Source organism: Ranitomeya imitator, chromosome 1 (assembly GCF_032444005.1).
Source record: "Ranitomeya imitator isolate aRanImi1 chromosome 1, aRanImi1.pri, whole genome shotgun sequence".
NCBI lineage: Eukaryota > Metazoa > Chordata > Amphibia > Anura > Dendrobatidae > Ranitomeya > Ranitomeya imitator.
The window spans coordinates 260,243,935-260,269,334 of record NC_091282.1 but is presented as its reverse complement, the minus strand read 5'-3'; the positions used below and the strand labels follow the sequence as shown (position 1 = coordinate 260,269,334).

General features: G+C 42.7%; 1 protein-coding gene across 1 annotated transcript in view; it reads left to right on the top strand.

Annotated features, from left to right (window-relative positions):
- DHX37 (DEAH-box helicase 37) overlaps nucleotides 1-24,674 on the top strand; it is a 101,453-nt gene extending 76,779 nt beyond the window's left edge. The window contains exons 18-28 of the mRNA XM_069756032.1: nucleotides 373-479; nucleotides 2,265-2,453; nucleotides 3,290-3,414; nucleotides 7,846-7,962; nucleotides 8,042-8,214; nucleotides 8,449-8,563; nucleotides 14,024-14,161; nucleotides 18,504-18,598; nucleotides 18,688-18,761; nucleotides 21,925-22,022; nucleotides 24,311-24,674. Coding sequence (XP_069612133.1) covers nucleotides 373-479; nucleotides 2,265-2,453; nucleotides 3,290-3,414; nucleotides 7,846-7,962; nucleotides 8,042-8,214; nucleotides 8,449-8,563; nucleotides 14,024-14,161; nucleotides 18,504-18,598; nucleotides 18,688-18,761; nucleotides 21,925-22,022; nucleotides 24,311-24,393 — 1,314 coding nt within the window. The 3' untranslated portion in view covers nucleotides 24,394-24,674. The remainder of the gene's footprint in view (nucleotides 1-372; nucleotides 480-2,264; nucleotides 2,454-3,289; nucleotides 3,415-7,845; nucleotides 7,963-8,041; nucleotides 8,215-8,448; nucleotides 8,564-14,023; nucleotides 14,162-18,503; nucleotides 18,599-18,687; nucleotides 18,762-21,924; nucleotides 22,023-24,310) is intronic.
- Nucleotides 24,675-25,400: the final 726 nt, after the last annotated feature.

Below are 25,400 nucleotides of genomic sequence, written 5' to 3'. Positions count from 1 at the left end.
CTTTTCTCAGTGAGCTGTCCCATGGGAAAGTTTCTAACTTTTTTATCTCTGTTTTTTGCTCCTCAGCTGATTTATGACCACAGACCACATCAAAGTTGAATATGCAGGGAAGCAAATTCTTTAAAAGCCAAAGTATCACATTTTTTAATGAAACTCAATTGCAAAAAATGTATTTTCGTCTTGAAAACGTATATTTAAGCAGGCGTGTCTCAGGATATTACCGTTAGGGTTGTCTTGTAGCATCTTCTCCACTTCTGATTGAGAACACAATAATGCACAGTCTAGTTCTATGTGATGAACGGCTAGCTATTGTCCTCTGATAAGTTTAGATGTTGTACATTTTATAATTTACCTATTGATTTTGTTTTATAGGTAGTAAACTTTCCTTTTCCCACACCACCTTCAGCTGATGCTTTGATAGCAGCAGAGGAGTTATTAATTGCGCTTGGCGCATTAGAGGACCCCCCGAAAACTGGCAGGTGGGACCATATAACTGATACTCAATGCAATGGTATTTCTGCGCTTATAGGTTCAGTAATTAGTGTGTGGGGACTATATGGACTTGACTGCCTTACATTGTTGCTCGATTCAACTTACCGCATATACTCGAGTATAAGCCGAGATTTTCAGCCCAAATTTTTGGGCTGAAAGTGCCCCTTTCGGCTTATACTCGAGTCACGGTAGCAGTGGGGTCGGCTGGTGAGGGGGAGAGGGCGCTGAGGCATACTTACCTAGTCCCGGCGATCCTGGCGCTCCCCCTGCCGTCCCACGGTCTTCGGGTGCTGCAGCTCTTCCCCTCTTTAGCGGTCACGTGGGACCGCTCATTAGAAAAATGAATATGGACTCCACTCCCATAGGGGTGGAGCCACATATTCATTTCTCTAATCAGCGGTAACGGTGACCGCTGATAGAGGAAGAAGCTGCGGCACCCGAAGACCAGCTGTGCGGGAGAAGGAGCGGGACGCCGGGAGCAGGTAAGTATGTCATATTTACCTATCCCCGTTCCACACGCCGGACGTCGCTCCATCTTCCCAGCGTCTCTCCGCGCTGACTGTGCAGGTCAGAGGGCGCGATGACGCATATAGTGTGCGCAGCGCCCTCTGCCTGAACAGTCAGTGCGGAGAGACGCCGGGACTGGACGCTGGGGAGCTGCAAGCAAGAGAGGTGAGTATGTCTTTTTTTTTTTTTTTATTGCAGCAGCAGCAATGGCACAGTTTTCTATGGTACATCAATGGGGCACAGCTATGGGGCAATAATGAACGGTGCAGAGCACTATATGGCACAGCTATGGGACAAAAATGAACGGTGCAGAGCACTATATGGCACAGCTATGGGGCAATAATGAACGGTGCAGAGCACTATATGGCACAGCTATGGGACAAAAATGAACGGTGCAGAGCACTATATGGCACAGCTATGGGGCAATAATGAACGGTGCAGAGCACTATATGGCACAGCTGTGGGGCAATAATGAACGGTGCAGAGCACTATATGGCACAGCTATGGGACAAAAATGAACGGTGCAGAGCACTATATGGCACAGCTATGGGGCAAAAATAAACGGTGCAGAGCATTGTATATGGGGCACAGCTTTATATGGAGCATCTATGGGGCAATATTTAACTGTATGGAGCATTATATGGGGCTCCTGATTCAATATGGATATTCAAAAACACTTAACCTACTGATGTCTCTATTAATTTTACTTTTTTGACATTAACCGGTAGCTGCTGCATTTTCCACCCTAGGCTTATACTCGAGTCAATAAGTTTTCCCAGTTTTTTGTGGCAAAATTAGGGGGGTCGGCTTATACTCGGGTCGGCTTATACTCGAGTATATACGGGTATATTAATCATATACACACTAATAAATATCCAAGGAGGTTGTCATTGTCATTAGGAACTGAAGTCTGCCTTTTCTCCACAAACACCATCACTCCTTGGTATGGCAGAGCAGTCCTATTTAGTTAAATCTGATTGAGCTGTAATATCAGACAGTGTGTGGACAATAGTTGCTCTTTATTCTTCATTGTTCCCATAGACAATGAATAGTGTTGCAGTGCACATGCAAGACCACTGCGCCATTCAAACAGGGTTTGCAGGACCCCTCTACTGCTGGTTGGTGAGGGATCACCAATTAGTGAAACAAATGACTTTTCCTGTGAGGTTCTAATCGTGGAAAACCCTCTTTAATGTTTATGGCCATCAAAAGATTACATTTTTTTTTGTAATAAGTTTTAACAGAAAATATTCATTTTTCTACAGACTAATAGCCATGCAGAAAGCTAAACTCAGTTGCCCAATTTCACCTCTAGGAAGGACAATGGCATCTTTTCCGGTTGCACCGCGATATGCTAAAATGCTTTCTCTTGGAAAGCAGTATGATTGTTTACCATACGTTATCACTATTGTGGCCGCCATGACTGTCAGAGAGCTGTTTGAAGAGCTGGACAGGTAGGTGATGCATCGTTTTCACTCTTAAAACGTACCAAGTCTGCAAGTTATCCCATAGCCACAGAATTAGGGGATAACTCCATGATCGCGAGAATCAATGTGAATGAATGGAGCAGTGTGCATGATAAACTAACACTCCATTTACTTTGGTTCTTGAGATGAGCCCGTGGAAAGCTATCATTTCTAGTTTGGAATACCTTCCTAACTTTGTACAACCCCTTTAAATTGTATCCGTATATATAGCTTCTAGATTATTATTTCAATATACTAATGGCTTCAGTTATTTAATTTTTCAGTAGAGTTTGTATATTATTAGCAAACTAGACACCATGTTTTTTCTGTCTCCATTTCTGTCTATTACTGTGTGTGCGCAGTGACTTACCTTGCCCAGACAGATTATGTAATGCCCTTTGCTCTAAGAATGTTTTTACAGCTATAAAGGTCCTCTGCTCTTTACACATGGAAGATAACAGAATATCTTGTATATCGTGTGTGATAAGTGAGGTGCTGTAATCTTTTAATCTTTATAATAATAATAATTTTATTTATATAGCGCCAACATATTCCGCAGCGCTTTACAAATGATAGAGGGGACTTGTACAGACAATAGACATTACAGGATAAGAGAAATCACAGTTCACAAGAGATACCAAGAGGAATGAGGGCCCTAGTTTGAACTGTGATTTCTGTTATAAACATTAGCAAGATTCTGCTTGTAAGTCAGCAAAGCCTACCTACAGGGTTGATGTAATGGCATATGAGTGAAGGATTCTCTACTGGATGATTCAATAATACGCTTAAAGGAATGTTATATGATTTTATTTATTTATTTTTAGACCTGCACTTAATGATGAAGAGAATGTAGTATTAAAAGGCAAGAAAGCTCGAGTGCTGCAGATGCAGAAGATATGGGCAGGACAGGGCCCGGCACAAAACCTTGGTGATCTTATGGTTATGCTAGGTATGCGATTGGAGGACTATGTGATAATTAGGTAGCTGCATGTTTATTCATGACTAGATGTTCTGTGTCCAAGTAATACTATTGGGGACACAGGACCGTGGATATATACGCCCTGCTTGCCTGATGTGATGTCCCCTCTCTTTACACACGAATCAACTCTGTTTAGATCTTGTGCATGTTTTTTTTTTTTTTTTCCCTTTCCCTTTTTTGGTTTTCTCCTAGATGGTATGGTGTCTTCCACTTTTAGGTTATTATTCAGGAAAGGCCCAACCGTGCATTCCACAGTAAAAGGACCTCTCACTTGTCGCCTGTCACCCGTCCACCATTGCAGCTTCCGCAGTGGAATGCTGGTGTCCCCACAACAGTGTGAGAGTACCGAAGGGGGTGACTGGGTGTCCGAAGACGACGGATAGGCGAGTATAATCCCCTCATGATTACTCTCACCACTTCCCGGTTTTAGTTAGGACTTCTCACCTAGGGGTCTCCTTTCTCTTTAACCCCCCTCCTACGCTGGGTCATCTCTTCCCTGGGGATTCCCTCCTCTTTTTCCCCTGGAATATCTTCACTGTCTTCACCACCTTTACCTGACTTTATTTCTTCTTTTACTGCGTTCTGCGGCTATTTTCCTTCTTTTGGCGCCTTTTGTGCACCTATTGTCCAATGAATTTTGGTGGTCCCACTGTGCCTCCCCACACCCTCCTCTGAACGGAGGGGATTTTTTTCCAACTTCCGGGCTGCCACTGCTGGGGGGTGCCTTGAGGCTGGGATACCTTAGTAATTAAGACCCCAACTCTTCATGCAGCTAGGTTCCAACTTTCATTCCACACGGCCTAGAACCTCCCGCAGTCCCAGCACCCAGGCTAAGGGGCAATCTGACAAGGGTTTGGTTTTTCAGGCTTTTGTCCCATGCTGTGCCTGCATGCTCAAAGGGGCTTATCTTCACCTGTCCTGGCCACCTTCCTTTCAACAAGTTGCAAGTTCCATTTGAACCAAAGATCCAGCCCCCTCTCTGCTCCTTGTGTAATTGTGGTTTTCTGGATCCAGTAACCTAGGGTACTGGTAGGCACTCTTCTGGACCTATGTATATTGTTTTTTCAAGTTCCGAAGTCATTTACCTGAAAACACCCCCACCTAAGCAGCCCTCATTTTGCTTGTTCCTTACTTTGTTAGCGTAACTGAAAAGAAATTGCCTTGATGTTAGCGTGCTCTCTCTGCCCATGTGCCTGAACCTCCCACCCACCTAGAACCGTGCACATGCCCCTCAGGACCCGAGTCTCCCCAAAGGTGTGAGCTCTTTTACTTAGGCCTCTCCATATAGATGTTTGTTTCCCTGGAGCACTTGCCAGCCAAGCTTATCTGTGTGTATGGTCTTGCTCGATCAGCACCCTCTGTAGTAACACTTGAGGTATCTATTGCACCTCCCCACAGAACCTCTCACATGAGACATAGGATGGTATCTCACAACTCCTCTTCATCCTCCCTTGCCCTCTGCTGGGACAGAACCACACTGGATGACGCCTTCTTTCACCGCCTGGTCAAAATCCCTGAGGGACACCTCTAACTCAGAGTCCCTTCCACTGAAAAGTTGAGGCACTTTGATGAAGCGCTCTCATGACATCATCAAGCACGCCACTGAGAACTAAAATCTAAAATTATCTGCCTTCCAAAACCGACGGGGATTATGGGCTGTTAAAGGCAGATGATCCACCATGAAATGTGCGTTTTTGGTTTGCGATCCCACATCAAAGTAAAGGAGCCTGCATATGATGTAACTGTACATCATATGTTGGGAAGGGGTTAGGGAAGTCTTTATTACTTGCTTCACTCCCTCAGAGAGATTTGGATGGCTCACGAGACCAGGAAGGTGGTATAGTTTTAGCTCAGGAACAGATTTTTCCTTCAGCTCCTCTGAAGGGTTCTTCCTTGCGCGCTTATATTTTTTTTCAAGCTAACTACAAAAAGTCATCATGTTCTTTCCAAAGGAGTAACATTTTTTAGGGATATCATTCCAAACTGTTCACAGTTCCCAAGAAGGGTGGCTTAGAAGACCATCCTTGACTTCAACAGGCTCAGCCACTTGGCACGTGTATGATGATGTTGCATGAACACCCTCTGATCTGTTAGTAGATCACTGGAACAAGGAGAATTCCTCTCCAATAGGCATACAACAACATGCATGAGTTCAACCAGTGTTTTCCTCGATTCTCTGCTGGTTCTATTTCTAATTTGTCACATTATCCTTCCAGCTTACAACAGCACCCAGGTCTTCACCAAGGTGGTTGCTTCCCTAACAGCGCTCTTCCATGCCAGAGAATTGGCAAACCACTTATCTGGATGATCTTTTGGTGAAGGATCAGTCCAGGGATGAAAATTTGTGTTGTCTACAAATCTCCTTAATTACTTTTTTTTGTTGAATAATCAACCAACAGAAATAAAGACTGACGTCGTCCCAGCTCATGAAATTTTTGGACATGACTTTTGACCTCTGGGTGGGGTTTTCCCCACCAGAATCTCTCCCCTCTTGAGTTGCAGTGTCTAACTGGAGATATTGTTCTTCATGCTCCATCTGAAACACATCAGTAGGCTCCTTAATCATTGCATCCTACTTCCTGCTCCATGTACAGACCTCTTAGTGGTTGTTGGTCTGCTTTCTTCTTCTGGCAGGATATCCTTTATCCTTCAATGGCAGGTGATGGTCAACACAAGTCTCAAGGAGCATTCAACAGTCATAGCCAGCAGCCTCACTGACATGATCCCTCCCATATTTGAAAGCTCAGCAAGAGTGAGCTTGGTTCTACCTTGAATGGGAGACCAGCGTGGAGAGTTTCTTTACTTATGGCTATCTGAAGGAAGTCCACCATAGATCAACCTACTGGAACTGAGGTCCATCTTATGTCTTTCTCTCACTGGTCCTCTTTTCAAGGACCTCTCTTTCCAAGTACAGACCAATAACTTACCTAAAAAAAATCAGGAGGGCACCAGAAGCTTTGCAGCATGGGGAAAACCACCAAGATTCTTATCTGGATGTTGCTCCATGTCCCAGTTTACATTCTCTGTGTGAAAAACTGGGACACTTACGTTTCTGAGATACAGGACTCCAAATCCAGGGAGTAGTTTTCCTCCCATATGTTTTCAGCCATTTATGACCTGTCCTGGGACTCCCCAGGTGAACCTCTTCAAGTCCTGATATCACCAGTAGATCCATCCTGAAACCTTTTTGACATTTGAGATTCTATTTGTGATCCCTGATGCCCAACATAATGACCTGTTGGCCTCCTTGACAACCATTTCGAATTCAATCACGCCTGTGATGTGGAAACCTATTGGGCCAAAGGCAAATGACTGTCTTTATGGGTTGATGCTCATTCAAATAAAGCAGTAAGGGACCAGGCCTTGCATATTAAGCCCTCAAGGCTGTTTCTGGGCCTCCATCCACATCTTCATCAGACATTTGACAAGTTCTGCTCTGTGGCATCTGCATATGGCAGTTTGAGGCATAGGAGACTTCAGGCCACTGGCTACTAGAAGGTCTGCGTTGCTTTTTCCCACTTATTGGGACTCTTTTAGGACATCTCATGTTCCCCAATGCTATTAATGAGAAAGTTGGATTTTTGTACTTTAAATCTTTTTCTCATTAACACATTGGGGGACACAGCTCCCATCCTATTCCTGGTGTTTCAGGCCTATGTGCTGCTCTTCCCAGGTTGAGGTCATGTTGGTTACAGATTGTTTTTGTTTTAAGTTTATCTGGCTCAAGTTAATGTCCAGCTTTTTAGTTGCCTCTGAGTCATGACTAAGGAGATGTATACCCACTGGGCGGAGCCAACATTTTATTTTTTTAGCCAGTGTCGAGTCTTCTAGTGGCAGAGTGTTTTCCCACAGTCCTGTGTCACCCAATGTATTAGACAAGGAAAGGATTTTTAGTACAAAAATTTAATTCTTTCCTTGCAAGAAATGCTTATCTGGAATGGTGACCTCTGTGGTCACCACAGGAGTGCGGGAATCCGTCACACTGAGCTGACAATGCCTGGTGTTAATCTATGGCTAAAACATCCACTTCCACCTGTGATAAACAGGAAATGAACAAAAACCCATATACTCAGAGTAATCGGCGATACAGTCCTCGGCCTAGGCCACTATTCTGATCTCCAGCCCTTCCTCTCTGCATAAAACAATACTGGATCTGCACAAAAGGGTGTAGATTCTGTGCTCTTACCTATAGGCCTTGTCTGAATAATGACTTTAGAGAGTGAGTTCCTATGTAAAAAAAAAATGAAGACGTATTCCTGAAGCGTTACTAATATGTGTTTGGTTGATTAGATATTTCATATTATGTGTGAAACTATATTGCTAGTGGTTATAGTAATTTTATGGGAATAACTGTCCCTGTATATAAGTTTTTTTGTTTTTTATTATTTCTCCCTTTTACAGGAGCTGTGGGTGCTTGTGAATACTCAGGACTAATGCCCAAATTTTGTGAACGTAATGGCCTCAGATTTAAAGCCATGATGGAGATAAGGCGTTTAAGAGGACAACTAACCACAGCAGGTAAGGAGAACTCTAGCATCCTAGATCAGGAAGCCATATATCATGTAATAGCTAGTAAATGGTCTTCTTCCTTCTATAGTTAACTCCTTGTGCCCTGAAGTCTCCATTTTTCTTGACTCGAAGATGCAACCCCCTACAGAAAGCCAAGTGAACTATCTGAGGCAAATTGTAATGTCGGGTTTGGGCGATCACATAGCTAGACGGATTCGTCCTGAAGAGCTTCTTGATGAGAAATGGAGGAATGGTTATAAGGTGTGCAGACATACTCATTGCGTTCAGCAGCTTTTGTCGTTTTGCTATGTATTTCTTTCTTCCATCATCTGATAATGATTTATCGCCTTTGTCCAGCTTCCACAGTGTTTTGACCAATTGTAGTAATCCTGTAATATTTCCTGTTCTGTAGATGACAAGTCCGATTTTCTGATTTGTTTTTTACATTTATATATTTGAATCTATCAATAAATGATTTTGTTCTTTTTTTTCCAGACTCCTCTTCTGGAAGATCCTATTTTTATTCATCCAAATTCTGCTCTCTTCAGACAACTTCCTGATTTTGTAGTTTTTCAAGAAATTTTGGAAACAAGCAAGATGTACATGAAGGGTAAACAGCTGCTTGCATAGTGAATGTTACTTTGTATTTCTTTGTATTGTTTTTATAAAGGAGCTGGAACCCTTCCTGACTTGCTTTAGTAAAAAACGGTGTTCTCCATGAATCAACAATTCTGGAACATAACTGTGCATTGCAGAGTTACATGAATGATGCTTCTCAATCGTTACTTTATGAAGGATACATGTATTTGTCTAATTAGACATAACAGGACTTCTAAAATGTCTTTGCTTTTGCTAGGAGCTTAAGTGACCAGATGCATGTTTCAGGTTCTTAACCCCTTCAGGACCTATGACGTATGTATATGTCATAGTTCATGTATTCCCCTTTTTATGCGGGGTCCGATGCTGAGCCTGCATTTTTTACAGCACGACAGCTGATTTGATCAACTGTCATGTTCCAGTAACAACTGCGGGCTGAATCACAATCCACTCGTGGCCTGTTAACTACTTAAATGCCATTGTTAGTCTCTGACAGCGGCGTTTAATTTGTGCTTACTAGAAGTGCATCAATAATCCCGCCAATCGTCGCCCCTGTCGCATGATCTTGAGGCTCCGATGGGTTGTCATGACAACCTGGTGTCTGCCGGAGACCCCTGTGGTTGTCATTGCCGATCTGCTATGAGTGCCGCCCCGTGACTGGCGTTCATAGCAGATGATCATTTTACCTACACATAGCTGCTATGTATAGCACAAGCGATCAGAAGATCGTAGCTTCAAGTCTCCTAAGGAGACTATTGAAGCAAGTAAAACATTAACCCCTTCATGACCCAGCCTATTTTGACCTTAATGACTTGGCCATTTTTTGCAATTCTGACCAGTGTCCCTTTATGAGGTAATAACTCAGGAACGCTTCAACGAATCCTAGCGGTTCTGAGATTGTTTTTCCATGACATAATGGGCTTCATGTTAGTGGTAAAGTTAGGTCGATAATTTTTGCGTTTATTTGTGAAAAAAGTGGAAATTTGGCTAAAATTTTGCAAATTTCGCAATTTTCACATTTTGAATTTTTATTCTGTTAAACCAGAGAGTTATGTGACACAAAATAGTTAATAAATAACATTACCCACATGTCTACTAAACCTCAGCACAATTTTGGAAACAAAATTTTTTTTTTTGCTAGGAAGTTATAAGGGTTAAAATTTGACCAGCGATTTCTCATTTTTAAACAAAATTTACAAAACCATTTTTTTTTAGGGACCACCTCACATTTGAAGTCAGTTTATGGTTATATGGCTGAAAATACCCAAAAGTGACACCATTCTAAAAACTGCACCCCTCAAGGTGCTCAAAACCACATTCAAGAAGTTTATTACCCCTTCAGGTGCTTCACAGCAGCAGAAGCAACATGGAAGGAAAAAATGAACATTTAACTTTAGTCACAAAAATGATCTTATAGCAACACTTTTTTTATTTTCTCAAGGGTAAAAGGAGAAACTGGACCCCAAAAGTTATTGTACAATTTGTCCTGAGTACGCCGATAACCCATATGTGGGGGGGGACCACTGTTTGGGCGCACGACACGGCTCGGAAGGGAAGGAGCGCCATTTGACTTTTTGAATGAAAAATTGGCTCCAATCGTTAGCGGACACAATGTCGCGTTTGGAGAGCCCCTGTGTGCGTAAACATTGGAGCTCCCCCACAAGTGACTCCATTTTTGAAACTAGACCCCCCCCAAGGAACTTATCTAGATGGTAGTGAGCACTTTAAACCCCCAGGTGCTTCACAAATTGATCTGTAAAAATGAAAACGTACTTTCTTTCTTCTTTCTCGCTTCATTGGGGGACACAGGTAACCATGGGGTGTATCCAAAAATAAGAGAAAAAAATCTGCACTCACCGCCGATTAAATAGTAGAGATGCTGGGTGGAAACCTCATGTCTTGCGTTTAAACTGCCAGAAATTCGGGTACGGGTGCTCCTTGTGAAAACAATAAAGTCTTTATTCCAATACTCCAAGAGAAAACTGAAAAGGAGCACTCACCATCCGGAATTAGTTTTCAAGCTTTATTGTGGCATAAAATCATTAGCAGGGTCTTACAGGAAAGCGTAAGTGTCACGAGACGACGGACCGTTTCGCGCCGATGCGCTTCTACAGGTCTGAGGTACGACTGGGAGGAGGGGAACTTTATGCAAACAAGACGCTACAAAGTTACCACCCCCAACCCAGCACCAGCTGTGACATCAAGACTCATACTAATCAGGTAAAACAAAACATTAGTTAAAAACAAGATAATCACCTAATGTAACGTGACACACAATGAACGAACTAATATGTACTACTATCAAAATACTATTTCTAATTTATAAAAAGACTGTCATATCAGATCTCTCATTGAGACCTAGAGGTCCCGTAGCATTGACTCGCAGTATCCATTTTTCTTCCCTCTGAAGAAGCAGTTTGTGCAAATCACCGCCCCGTGGAGGGAGCGTAACCCTTTCCAAACCAGCAAACCGCATGACTGCCGCATTGCCTTCATGCTGGGCTTGTAAATGGCTAATTAACCGCGGAACCCCCTTTCCTGTTTTTATTGAGTTGCAGTGTTCCCTAAATCTTACAAACAATGGGCGGATGGTCTTATCCCCGACAGGTGCTGGATAACGCACAAAGAAAGGCGGAAAAGGAGGACAGTACAGATGCAAGCAAAAAAGAGAAAGAATTACAAAAGGGAAAAGTGTCAAATAAGAGATTCGTTTTTAGTTTTAAATTTAGCCCCATGGACAATTGCATAAGAACAGCTATTAGAAACAATTGGTACATTTTAAAAAAAGACCCCGCTCTAACAGCTCCTACTAGCCACGGACCCCTTTTTGCCTGCAGGAGAGGAAAAAATGTATAGGACATATTAGTCCAGAATAGAGTAGTTTCGAAAAAACAGAATTGGCTACAAACTGGAACTCCACATGGTAATTTTAAATGTGGTCATTGTAATTTTTGCAAATTTCATCTGGTAGATAAATACATACATATAGGACCAGTACGTCATGTAGTTCACGATCTGATAACATGTAGAACTACATATGTAGTATACATAATATTCTGTCCTTGCGGATTTTATTATATTGGCAAGACCATCCGCCCATTGTTTGTAAGATTTAGGGAACACTGCAACTCAATAAAAACAAGAAAGAGGGTTCCGCGGTTAATTAGCCATTTACAAGCCCAGCATGAAGGCAATGCGGCAGTCATGCGGTTTGCTGGTTTGGAAAGGGTTACGCTCCCTCCACGGGGCGGTGATTTGCACAAACTGCTTCTTCAGAGGGAAGAAAAATGGATACTGCGAGTCAATGCTACGGGACCTCTAGGTCTCAATGAGAGATCTGATATGACAGTCTTTTTATAAATTAGAAATAGTATTTTGATAGTAGTACATATTAGTTCGTTCATTGTGTGTCACGTTACATTAGGTGATTATCTTGTTTTTAACTAATGTTTTGTTTTACCTGATTAGTATGAGTCTTGATGTCACAGCTGGTGCTGGGTTGGGGGTGGTAACTTTGTAGCGTCTTGTTCGCATAAAGTTCCCCTCCTCCCAGTCGTACCTCAGACCTGTAGAAGCGCATCGGCGCGAAACGGTCCGTCGTCTCGTGACACTTACGCTCTCCTGTAAGACCCTGCTAATGATTTTATGCCACAATAAAGCTTGAAAACTAATTCCGGATGGTGAGTGCTCCTTTTCAGTTTTCTCTTGGAGTATTGGAACCATGGGGTGTATGCTGCTGTCGCTAGGAGGCTGACACTATGCAAATAAAGAAGAAATAACTCCTCCCCAGCAGTAAACACCCTCCGACAGGCACCAGGCAACTCCGTTTTTGCTTAGTGTCTGTAGGAGGCGTTAGAACTAGAGTTAGGGTTAGAACTAGGGTTAGGGTTAGAATTCGGCTATGTGCACATGGTGTGGATTTGCCTGCGGATCCTAACTCTAGTTCTAACTCTAGCTCGAACCCTAGCTCGAACCCTAACCCTAGTTCTAACCCTAGTTCTAACCCTAACCCTAGTTCTAACCCTAACCTTAGTTCTAACCCTAGTTCTAACCCTAACCCTAGTTCTAACCCTAGTGGAAAAATATAAGTAAATATGTTTTCTTTTTATTATTGTCCCTACCTATTGGGGTGATAAAGGGGGGGTTCATTTACTATTTTTTTTTTATTTTGATCACTGTGATAGGTTTTATCACAGTGATCAAAATGTACCTGGAATGAATCTGCCGGCCGGCAGATTCGGCGGGCGCACTGCGCATGCGCCCGCGATTTTGGAAGATGGCGGCGCCCATGGAGAAGACCGACGGACACCGGGAGGGAGACCGGAGCACAGTAAGTATGGGGGGGTGGGATCGGAGCACGGGGGAAGCGGACAGGAGGACGGAGGGGAGCGGTGCACAGTACAGGACGGAGGACTGGGGAGGAGATCGGTGGCGAGGGCAAATCAGGGTTTCCAGCCATGGCCAAAGATATTTCAGCATCGGCCATGGCTGGATTGTAATATTTCACCAATTTTTATTGGTGAAATATAACGATTGCTCTGATTGACTGTTTCACTTTCAATAGCCAATCACAGTGATCGTAGCCACATGTTGAAGTACCACTCCCTCTGTTCCTGTAGGTCGGGTTAAATTGGAGTTAACCCTTTCACCCGACCTGCAGGGGCACGATCATTCTGTGACACAGCATATGCGTCACAGGTTGGATTGGCACTGACTTTCAAGACGCATACGCTGTGTCACAGGTCGGGAAGGGGTTAAAAAAAAAAGTTTAAAAAAATTTCTATTAAAATAAAAAAGTTCAGATAACCCCCCTTTTGCCCCATTTAAAAAAAAATTGGCGCTCAAAAAATAAGCCCTCACTTAGCCCCAGATCCCAAAAAATAGAGCTGCTACAGATCTTGGAAAATGGCGCCATTTTTTTTTTACAAACATCAATTTTTTCACTATGTAAATAAAAAGAACCTATACCTGTTTGGTATCTGCAAACTCATACTGACCTGGAGAATCATGGCACATCAGTTTTAGCATGACATGGCAAAAAAAATGTGGAATTGCACTTTTTAAAAAAAACTTTGCTGCACTTTGAAATTTTTCCATTATACAATATTGTAAAATCCATGGTGTCTTTCAAAAGTTCAACTCATCCTGGAAAAAACAAGTCATGATGCTGCTATATTGACCAAAATATAAAAAAAGGTACAGTTCTGTGAAGAAGGGGAGCAAAAAACGGAAATGCAAAAATGGAAAATCCCAAGGTCGTGAAGGGGTTAAACCTCTTTAAAAAAAAAAAAAAAACTAGGTTCTTCATGTAAACATCATTGAATGACAAATGTATCGCTTTGACTTCATTATCAGATTTTGGAGATGTTACTTAGTTGGCTGCATTGTCGCACTGCCATGCTCCTTTTTGTATAACTTTTCTGTATCTATTAGTGAGAACATGCAGCAATCATTTGAACCATCTTGTTTCCAGGCATTTCCTCAATTGAACCAGAGTGGATTCCTGCCTTGCTTCCACAGTATTGCCATTTTGGAGACCCTCTGGACGATCCATCTCCCACTTATTGTCAAGCATCAGGAAGGATGAAGTGTCACAGACAAAGCACCTTCTGTATGTATAATTGAAGATACTTTCAGATTTGTTCTTTGTTTTAGTAGCTAATTCTGAATTTGTACGTACTTTGGATAGTTGGTAATGTTGTAGATGTAAGGCTTAAAGAGGTTGCCCACTACTGGAAATCGCTACTTATGGTACCAAGCTTCTACATATAATACGAAAAAATCTCTACTTGGCTGCTGAAGCAGTGTTCCTCTGCTTTCTTTCCTATGTCCCCTGCCAGTCTCATGGCGTATACAATATCACAGGACCACTTTAGCCGATGAACGGCCGCTGAAAGACAATTATGTCCAAGTGGAAGAACAGTGTCTTTCTGTTCCACAGAGATTTTGTTCAAATGGTCATTGTTTACCATAGGTGACCTGGAGTGAACATGGGGCCTGAGAGTGGAGGGATGGCGCCCATAAGGGTGCTTTCGCATTACGTTCGTGGGTTCCACCGGTGCATATGTCCGAATGAAAAATTGGAGGAAAATGGGGGGTGCGTCTTATTGTCCGGATGTGCCTGCTGTGGCTGGGGAAGTGGTGCAGCAGGTTACAGGAGGCAGTTGCAGCTGCTGAGGCTAACCCCTGTGCCCACTGCTAAAGAGAAATTAATATTTACTGCTCCCCAAGCCCATAAACCCTCCCACTTCTATGCACTGAAGCTGGCGTGGTGAGCAGTGATTATTCATCTTCTTTAATAGCAAGCACACTGGCAGCCACCAGCTTTCCTGATTCCTGCAGCAGCTGGGCGATCATATGTGCCTCCTATTAAACAGAGTGAATATTTATTGCTCCCCATGCCTATGGAAGTGGAGAGCAGTGAATATTCATTTTCTTTAGTAGCGGGCACACGTGACTAAATTAATATTCACTGTTCCACACACCCATAGTCCCGGAAATGGGGAGCAGTGAATATTCCTGCAGCTGTCATCTGCTTATAAGCAGCGTATCATGTCACTGTCATGCTCTGCTTACAAGGGTAAATCAGCTGCTGGCATCAGAACAGGATGCTGCGAAGGAGAGCAGGAAAGGTAAGTAGAGTAGTTTGTTTGTTTTTTTTTATATATGATTTTCAGTTTGTGGCCATGCACACTAGGATGGGTGCCATGCATATCAGAATAGGGGCGAGGGGACCATGCTAACCAGGATAAGGATGATGGGGCCATGCAAACTAGGATAAGGATGGGGGGGGCATGCATACCAGGATAGGGATGAGGGGACCATGCATATCAGGATGGGGATGAGAGGGCCATGCATACCATGATGAGCATGAGGGGACTATGTATACCAGGATGGTGATGAAGGGACCATGTGTACCAGAATGGGGATGGGTGGGGACCACGTATACCATGTTGGGGATGAGGAGACCATGTATACCTGAATTGGGAACATACAATGGGTTACTGGTGTACTCTGCACCCCATCTTGACTGAAAAAAAACAGAAATGTAGAAATTTTTGAAAATTTAATAAAAAAGGAAAAATTGAAATATCACATGGTCCTAAGTATTCAGACCCTTTGCTCAGACACTCATTTAAGTCACATGCTGTCTATTTTCTTGTGATGGAACATAAAAAAGCCAGATTAATGTTTGCAAATGCACACTGGAACAAAGACCTTAATTTTTGGAGAAATGTCCTGTGGTCTGATGAAACTAAAATTTAACTTTTTGGGCATAATGACCATCGTTACGTTTGGAGGAAAAAGGGAGAAGCTTTGAAGTCTAAGAACACCATCCCAACTGTGAAACACGAGGGTGGTATCATCATGTTGTGGAGTTTTATTGCTGCAAGAGGGACTGGTGCACTTCACAAAATAGATGGCATCATGAGAAAAGAAGATTATGTGGCAATACTGAAGCAACATATCAAGACATCAGCCAGGAAGTTAAAGGTGGGGCGAAATGAGTCTTCCAAGTAAACAATGACCTGAAGCATACTGCCAAAATGGTAACAAAGTGGCTTAAAAATGACAAAGTCAATGTTTTGGAGTGTCCATCACAAAGCCCTGATCTCAATACTATTGAAAATTTATTGGCAAAGCTCAAAAGGCAGGTGCGAGCAAGGCAACCTACAAACCTGGATCAGTTACACCAGTTTTTCCAGTACAAATGGGCCCAAATTTTGACCAACTATTGTGAGAAGCTTGTGGAAGAATATCCCAAACGTTTGACTCAAGTCATTCAGTTTATGGGCAATGGTATCAAATACTAATGAAATGTATGTAAACTTTTGACTTTACAGAAAGTAATAAACATGCCTTAAAACATATTCTCTCTCTCTTCTGGCATTTGGCAAATATTGATAATAATGGTAATCCTAATTGACCTAAAAAGGGGAAGGTTTTTTCTGATTTCATGTCAGATATGTAAGCTTCTAGTTTCAACTGTATATACCAGGATGGGATATTGGTACAGAATTGACCATATTTTTTTCTTCTATTTTTTTTTCTTCTATTTTCTTCTTCTGAAACCAAGGTGCATCTTATAGTCCAAAAAATATGGTAAATATACACTGCTCAAAAAAATAAAGGGAACCACCATCATCCCACATCCTAGATATCACTGAATGAAATATTCCAGTTGTAAATCTGTATTCATTACATAGTGGAATGTGTTGAGAACAATAAAACCTAAAAATTATCAACACAAATCACAGCTAATATCCCACGGAGGTCTGGAGTTGGAATGATGCTCAAAATCAAAGTGGAAAATGAAGTTACAGGCTGATCCAACTTCAGTGGAAATGCCTCAAGACAAGGGAATGATGCTCAGTAGTGCGTTTTGGCCTCCACATGCCTGTATGACCTTCCCATGCCTGGGCATGCTCCTGATGAGGCGGCAGATGGTCTCCTGAGGGATCTCCTCCCAGAACTGGACTAAAGCATCCGCCAATTCCTGGACAGTCTGTGGTGCAACTTGACGTTGGTGGATGATGCGAGACATGATGTCCCAGATGTGTTCAATCGGATTCAGGTCTGGGGAACGGGCGGGCCAGTCCATAGCTTAAATGCCTTCATCTTGCAGGAACTGCTGACACACTCCAGCCACATGAGGTCTGGCATTGTCCTGCATTAGAAGGAACCCAGGGCCAACCGCACCAGCATATGGTCTCACAAGGGGTCTGAGGATCTCCTCTCGGTACCTAATGGCAGTCAGGCTACCTCTGGCGAGCACATGGAGGGCTGTGCGGCCCTCCAAAGAAATACCACCCCACACCATTAGTGACCCACTGCCAAACCGGTCATGCTGAAGGATTTTGCAGGCAGCAGATCGCTCTCCATGGCGTCACCAGACTCTGTCACGTCTGTCACATGTGCTCAGTGCGAACCTGCTTTCATCTGTGAAGAGCACAGGGCGCCAGTGGCGAATTTACCAATCCTGGTGTTCTGTGGCAAATGCCAAGCGTCCTGCACAGTGTTAGGCTGTGAGCACAAACCCCATCTGTAGACGTCGGGCACTCAGACCATCCTCATGGAGTCGGTTTCTAACCATTTGTGCAGACACATGCAGATTTGTTGACTGCTGGAGGTCATTTTGCTGGGCTCTGGCAGTGCTCCTCCTGTTCCTTGCACAAAGGCGGAGGTAGCGGTCCTGCTGCTGGGTTGTAGCCCTCCTATGGCCCCCTCCACATCTCCTGGTGCACTGGCCTGTCTCCTGGTAGCGCCTACAGCCTGTGAACACTACGCTGACAGAAACCGCAAACCTTCTTGCCACAGCTCGCATTGATGTGCCTTCCTGGATGAGCTGCACTACCTGAGCCACTTGCGTGGGTTGTAGAGTCCGTCTCATGCTACCACGAGTGTGAAAGCACAACCAACATTCAAAAGTGACCAAAACATCAGCCAGAAAGCATTGGTACTGAGATGTGGTCTGTGGTCCCCACCTACAGAACCACTCTTTTAGTGTCTTGATAATTTCCAATAATTTCTATCTGTTGTCTATTCCATTTGCACAACAGCATGTGAAATTGATTGTCAAACAGTGTTGCTTCCTAAGTGGACAGTTTGATTTCACAGAAGTTTGATTTACTTGGAGTTATATTCTGTTGTTTAAGTGTTCACTTTAATTTTCACTTTAATTTTTTGAACAGTGTATTATGTTCCTAAAGACTAATGGCAACACCTGGTTCAGTGAATATAATACCATAAAAATATAATTTCTCAGAAGGATTTTTCTAAAGTGTCTATAAGGCGATTCCACTGTTGGGTATTGTCATTCAAGCTATTTCTTCTTTTTTTAAAATGTTTTATTCTCCCCTCTTTGAGTACTATTATCTGTATGTTGCTGTAGTAGGTATTTCATTTATATGATTTATATGAAGTCCTTGAATTTGTAATCTTTCTTGTATCAGATCGAGTTGGATGGCAGCTGCCTACTGTGGAGGTTGATTTCCCGGAAGGTCTTGAGCGCTACAAGTATTTTGCAAAGTTTTTACTAGAAGGAAAGGTATAAAGATGTAGTCATTTTACTTACCTGGTCATTATGTAAATCACAATTACTTATTATTTCTTTTTTCTCTTTTTTTTTTTTTTTAGGTGATTCAAAAACTAGGATCCTACACCAGTATTTTACTATCAAGCCCTGTAACAATGATTAAAACATGGGCCAAGTAAGTGATGTATCTGTATTTACTGCTGTAGTGTTTAGTGGTGTGATATCCATTAATATATTTTCATGGCAGTCCGTTTAGATCAGGTATGATATTTAAGGCTCTGCTTAAGCCGTACATTCTGAATGCAGTGGGGTTATATCGGCACAAGCAGCTGTGATCTATGGTGTAACCCAGCAATAAGTATTAAATTCACAAGAGTAATACCTAGTGCAGCTTGTAGGAAATAAAGCAGACGCAGCTGTTTACCACATGAAACCTCAACTACTTATATATAGTGGGGAAAATAAGTATTTGATACTGTCGATTTTGCAAGTTTTCCCACCTACAAAGAATGAAGAGTAGTGATGAGCGAATAGCATTGTTGCTCGGGTCTCCCCGAGTATTTTGGCGTGCTCGGAAATTTAGTTTTCGTCGCCTCAGCTGCATGAGTTATGGCTGCTGGACAGTCTTAATACATGTAGAATTCCCGAACAAACAAGCAATCCTCACATGTATTCAGCCTCTTTAGCAGCCGTAAATCACGCAGCTGCTCGACAAACTAAATCTCCGAACTAACAAATACTCGGAGACCACCCGAGCAACGAGTATACTCGATCATCACTAATGGAGAGGTCTGTAATTTTTATCGTAGGTAACTGTAAGAGACAGCGTAAAAATAAAAAATCACATTGTATGATTTTCAAATAAATAAATTGCATGAAATAAGTATCTGATCGCCTAACAACCAGCAAGAATTCAGACTCTCACAGACCTGTTAGTTTTTCTTTTGCGAAGCTCTCCTACTCTGCACTTATTACAGGTATTAATTGCACCTGTCTGAACTCGTTACCTGTATAAAAGACACCAGCCCACACTCAATCAATCACACTCAAACCTCTCCACCATGGCCAAGACCAAACGGCTATCTAAGGACACCGGACCAAAATTGTAGACCTGCACAAAGCTGGGATGGGCTACAGGACAACAGGCAGGCAGCTTTGTGAGAAGGCAAGAACTGATGGCACAATTATTAGAATATGGAAGAAACACAGGATGACTGTCAATCTTCCTCAGTCTGGGGCTTCATGCAAGATCTCCCCTCGTGGAGTAAGGATGATTCTGAGAAAGGTCAGGAATCAGCCCAGAACTACACGGGAGGACCTGGTCAATGACCTGAAGAGAACTGGGACCACAGTCTCAAACATTACCATCAGTAACACACTACGCCGTCCTGGATTGAAATCCTGCACTGCACACAAGGTCCCCCTGCTCACGCCAGCACATGTCCTGTCACGTGTCCTGTCCTGTCTTGTGGTCAGTTGAGACCAAAATAGAATTTTTTTTGTATCGACGCCACTCGCTATGTTTGGAGGAAGAAGAAGGATGAGTACAACCCCAAGAACAACGTCCCAATCCTAAAGCATGATGCGGGAAACATCATACTTTAAGTGTGCTTTTCTGCAAAGGGGACAAGATGACTGTACCGTATTGGATGGATGGAGCCATGTATCGTGAGATTTTGACCAACGACCTCCTTCCCTCAGTAAGAGCATTGAAGATAGGTCATGGCTGGGTCTTCCTGCATGACACTGACCTGAGACACACACAGCCAAGGCAACTAAGAAGTGGCTACGTAAGAAGCATTTCAAGGTCCTGGAGTGGCCTAGCCAGTCTCCAGATCTGAACCCAATAGAGAATCGTTGGAGGGAGCTTTAACTCAATGCTGCCCAGTGACAGCCCCAAAACTTGAAAGATCTGGAGAAGTTCTGTATGAAGGAATGGGTCAAAATCCCTGCAGCAGTGCATGTAAACTTGGTCAAGGAATACAGGAAACATCTGACCTCTGTAATTGCAAACACAAGTTTCTGTACCAAATATTAAGTTCTGCTTTTCTATTGTATCAAATCTGTATTCCATTCAATAAAATGCAAATTAATTATGTAAAAATCATATGATGTGATTTTCAGAATTTTTTTTTAGCTTATGTCTCTCACTGTTAAAGTGTACCTATGATAAAAATTATAGACCTCTCCATTGTTTGTAGATGGGTAAACTTGCAAAATTGAGTGTGTATCAAATACTTACTGTATTTTCCCCACTGTACCTGTAGAGGCAGTTGCTACATGTAGTAGGATCTAGGCACAGGCTTAGGCCGAAGTCACACTTGCAACTGCAATGAGAGAAACTCACGCAAGTCTCTCGCCTCAATACCCGGCACTGCCGCCGGCACTTGGGACCGGAGTGTGTGGCTGCATGTATTTCTATGGAGCTGAGTGCTCCGGTCCGTACCGGCGGCAGTGCCGAGTATTGAGGCGGGAGACTCACGCCAGTTTCTCGCATTGCAGTTGGAAGTGTGACACCGGCCTTACAAGAAGAACAGGAAGTTGGATACAAAAAAAACACTGGCGCTAGCGTGGTTGGGATACCTGCTGCAAATAGTAGGACAATACCACACCTTTGTCCCAATAAATAGAATTCAAATTAAACACTTTTTATTTGCGCTAAGGTGTTTCCTAAACTGCAGAGAATGATCCTAATATCAGAAGGTGAATACTTAGTTATTTGTGAAACATATAGGGCAATGTTGTTAAGACCTTAGATAACATGACAGAACAGCAATATGTAGTTCGCTGCTACTTTAGCTTTGGTTAGTCTAGGTGATTAAACCTTAAACAACCAGTCAAGGAAATGAATGGAGCCACATAAGTAGTAGGCAGTACTGTTTTCAGCGACATCATCCAAAGGGCTGATGTCTTTAGTGTCCACATAAGACCTGCGATGTAGAAGAAGTATTTGTGAGAAATCTGAGTGTTCTGGGGCGCTGTCCCTGCCGGTGACAGACGTCTCTCGGTATCTGTGGCGCGGGAGCCAGATACCGCTATGTAAGCCAGCAAGGTGCACTGGAGTTTCAGGACCTTATGTGACGTCATTTCCTTGACTGGTTGTTTAAGGTTTAATCACCTAGACTAACCAAAGCTAAAGTAGCAGTGAACTACATATTGCTGTTCTGTCACATTATCTAAGGTCTTAACAACATTGCCCTATATGTTACACAAATAACTACGTGTTCATCTTCTGATATTAGGCTCATTCTCTGCAGTTTAAGAACAGGACATTGTATATATCTTATATACTTGTTTTATGTTAGTCATTTTTGCTTAACACTTTGTATTTCTCATAGGCTTCAGCCTAGAACCGAAGTTTTATTAAGAGCATTGGTTTCTGCAAAGGCAGACAATCTATCCTCATTACTTGCAGCCTGGAAAAATGATCCTAAATGTAAGTTTTTATTGTTTTTCTTTCTCTTCTTTCAATTTTCAAGAGCTGTTTTTTCTTTTCCAAGATATTGTTACTTTTTAACTAAAAATTAGAAATGAGCAAACATAAGATGTTATCCGAGCTTGGTCGGGTGCTATCAAAGTGTTTTTGGTGTGCTTGAATAATATGTTCGAGTCCCCGCAGCTGTTAGACAGCTGCAACATATGCAGGGATTTGTTTGTTAGGGTACCGTCACACTATACGATTTACCTACGATCACGACCAGCGATATGACCTGGCCGTGATCGTAGGTAAATCGTAGTGTGGTCGCTGGGGAGCTGTCACACAGACAGCTCTCCAGCGACCAACGATGCCGAGGTCCCCGGGTAACCAGGGTAAACATCGGGTTACTAAGCGCAGGACCGCGCTTAGTAACCCGATGTTTACCCTGGTTACCAGCGTAAAAAAAACCAAACAGCACATACTTACATTCTGGTGTCCGTCAGGTCCCTTGCCGTCTCTGCTTCCCGCACTCAGTGACTGCCGGCCGTAAAGTGAAAGTGAAAGCACACGTCACCGCTGTGCTCTGCTTTCACTTTACGGCCGGCAGTCACAGTGCGGGAAGCAGACGGCAAGGGACCTGACGGACACCAGAATGTAAGTATGTGCTGTTTGTTTTTTTTTAGTTTTACGCTTGCAACCAGGGTAAACATCGGGTTACTAAGCGCGGCCCTGCGCTTAGTAACCTGATGTTTACCCTGGTTACAAGCGAACGCATCGCTAGATCGCATCGCTAGATCGGTGTCACACACACCGATCTAGCGATGACAGCGGGAGATCCAGTGACGAAAGAAAGTTCTAAACGATCTGCTACGACGAACGATTCTCAGCAGGATCCCTGATCGCTGCTGCGTGTCAGACACAGCGATATCGTAACGATATCGCTGGAACGTCACGAATCGGACCGTCGTAGCGATCGAAATGGCAGTGTGTGACGGTACCCTTAGGCATTCCTTGCATTTGCTTGAGCTGTCTAACAGCCATGGGGACTCGAACATATTTGATCACACTGAAAACACTCGGATAGCACTCGACAATACTCGGCTAACACCTTATTCGAGCACGTTCACTCATCACTACTAACAATTATTAAAACTAATAATTGCTAAAACGCGTTGTGTAGTTGTACCCTACCACATTATCTGACCTCAGGTGTATTGAGACACCGCTGCACACTGGGTGGTACAGTTGCTGGGGAATCCATCAGATACCCAGCTAGTATTGTGCACGGGTACAGTTTGAATTATTAGCACTCAGGCTGCATATGTGCCATGGCATTTCTTATTTCCTTTGCACACTAGCATCTTAAAACAACTAATGTCAGCTCACCAGGAGAGTATTCTTACACAGCCATTTAAGGGGTTTGTAGCAAGATAGGCGGTTATCCCCCATTTATTTGATAGGAGGTATCTTCTTGGTTGCTGGTGGAACCAGTCAGTAGGACCCCAACAGATCCAAAGAATGATATTCCAAAGATCCCTGTGTGAATGGAGCGGAAGTCGAACATGCACACCAGCACTTCATTCATTCTCAGTGTGAATGGAGCGGAAGTCGAACATGCACACCAGCACTTCATTCATACTCATTGGGAATGCCGAAGACAACTGAGCACTCTGTCTTTTCAGACCACAATATTGATTAGACCAGATTCACACCTAGTATAGGCTGCAGTTTCTACATAAAATGCTGGGCACTGCTACCTGATATGTCCGTGATGTATTAATTTGTAATTCTTTGCAAGTGTATATATATCTTCCATTGACTTACACAATAATGAAAAACTTACTGCGTGGCTTTTCATCTGGCACCTATTGGCACTTATATCTGTAGTGACTACACTATATTACAGTTTTAGAAAAGTTAAACGGTGTACATTAGGGAAATGTAGGGTCATGTTTTTGCATGTCTCTGGGCATAATGAATGTATGGGTCACAAGCGTTCCCCTTTGTCTAATGTATGGTTTGACTGCTCAGCCTTCCTGATCATTGCTGAGACGTTCCTTACTACATGATAGGTCCTGTTCCTGAGCCTTGTTGTGAAAATGCGTAGCTTTCTTTGTGCAGCTTGGTTGCTTGGAAGGCTGTCCTACATTCATAGGAGTATAAATCTAGTAATCTGGAAGATTGCTTTTGGAGGGGACTGTACTGAAAACTAAATAGGTTCTCAACAAGGTGCAGGTATAGCTTATGTAGAGCTTACTTTTACTCTGTTCATATATTTACACATTGACTCTTTTTTTCTTTTTCAGACCTCTTACATGCGTTTTGTGAGTGGGTACCAGAAGCTGCACACGCAGATGTCGCCCGAGCCTGGCCTCCAGTCACTCCCTGAACCCATCAATGAAATGTATTGAATATTGTTTCCTGAGAAACCGATTTCAGGAATTGTTTCTATCTGAAAAACGAATGAACGTCTTACGTGCCTTGTACTGTACAAGGATGGCTGCTGATTTCTAATCCCGTTATCAAACATTGCCCTTCTCTTGGCAGGAAATACATTTTTACAATGTAATTGAATCACATTTTTTCGTGAAATTATGTTTCCCATATGTGCTACTTATTGTAACATATGTATATACTAAATGATATTAAAACTATTTTTTTATTTTTTAATCTTTCTTGGAGTCATAAAATAATGGGGATTGTCTGTGCAGCCAGGTGCTTTTCAAGGACCCCACCGATTCCCGTCTTGTTTATTCACTATAATCCTATGTTCACATGTTGCATTTTTTGCTGCAGGGGCTTTTTTTTCTGCGTTTTTATTGTCTCTTGTGCATGCTGATAAAATATATTGGCCCCAAAAAGCATAAACTTCCTTAGGATTTTGTTAAATAACAAAAGATGCAGCATTCGCTAATAATTGGGAATGCTGAGTCAAGAGCTCTTAAACTCTCGCAGAAAGACATATTAAAAAACCGTAAAAAAGACAAACAGTACAAATTAAAACAACAAGAACCACATAGGTTTATGTTCACCTTCACACATAGCCCTATGGACAACGAAGTATATGCCGCAATAAGAAAGAATTGGCATGTTTTACAAAATGACAGGGATTTATCTAAAATTGTCCCTAAACAGCCTCATTTTGCCTACAAACGCACGAGAAACTTGGGTAACTTACTTGTTCACAATCGAATGTTGCCAGAAAATAATAATTGGCTAGAGAAATCATTGCCGAGCGGCAATCATAGATGCGGTAGTTGTAACTTCTGTCACCTTCGAGTACTTGGCAGCTCTATACGAATAGGTCCGATAACACACACCGTGCATGATTTCATCTTATGCAAAAGCAAATATGTGGTCTATGTCATCTTTTGTCCATGTTTATTTTATTATATA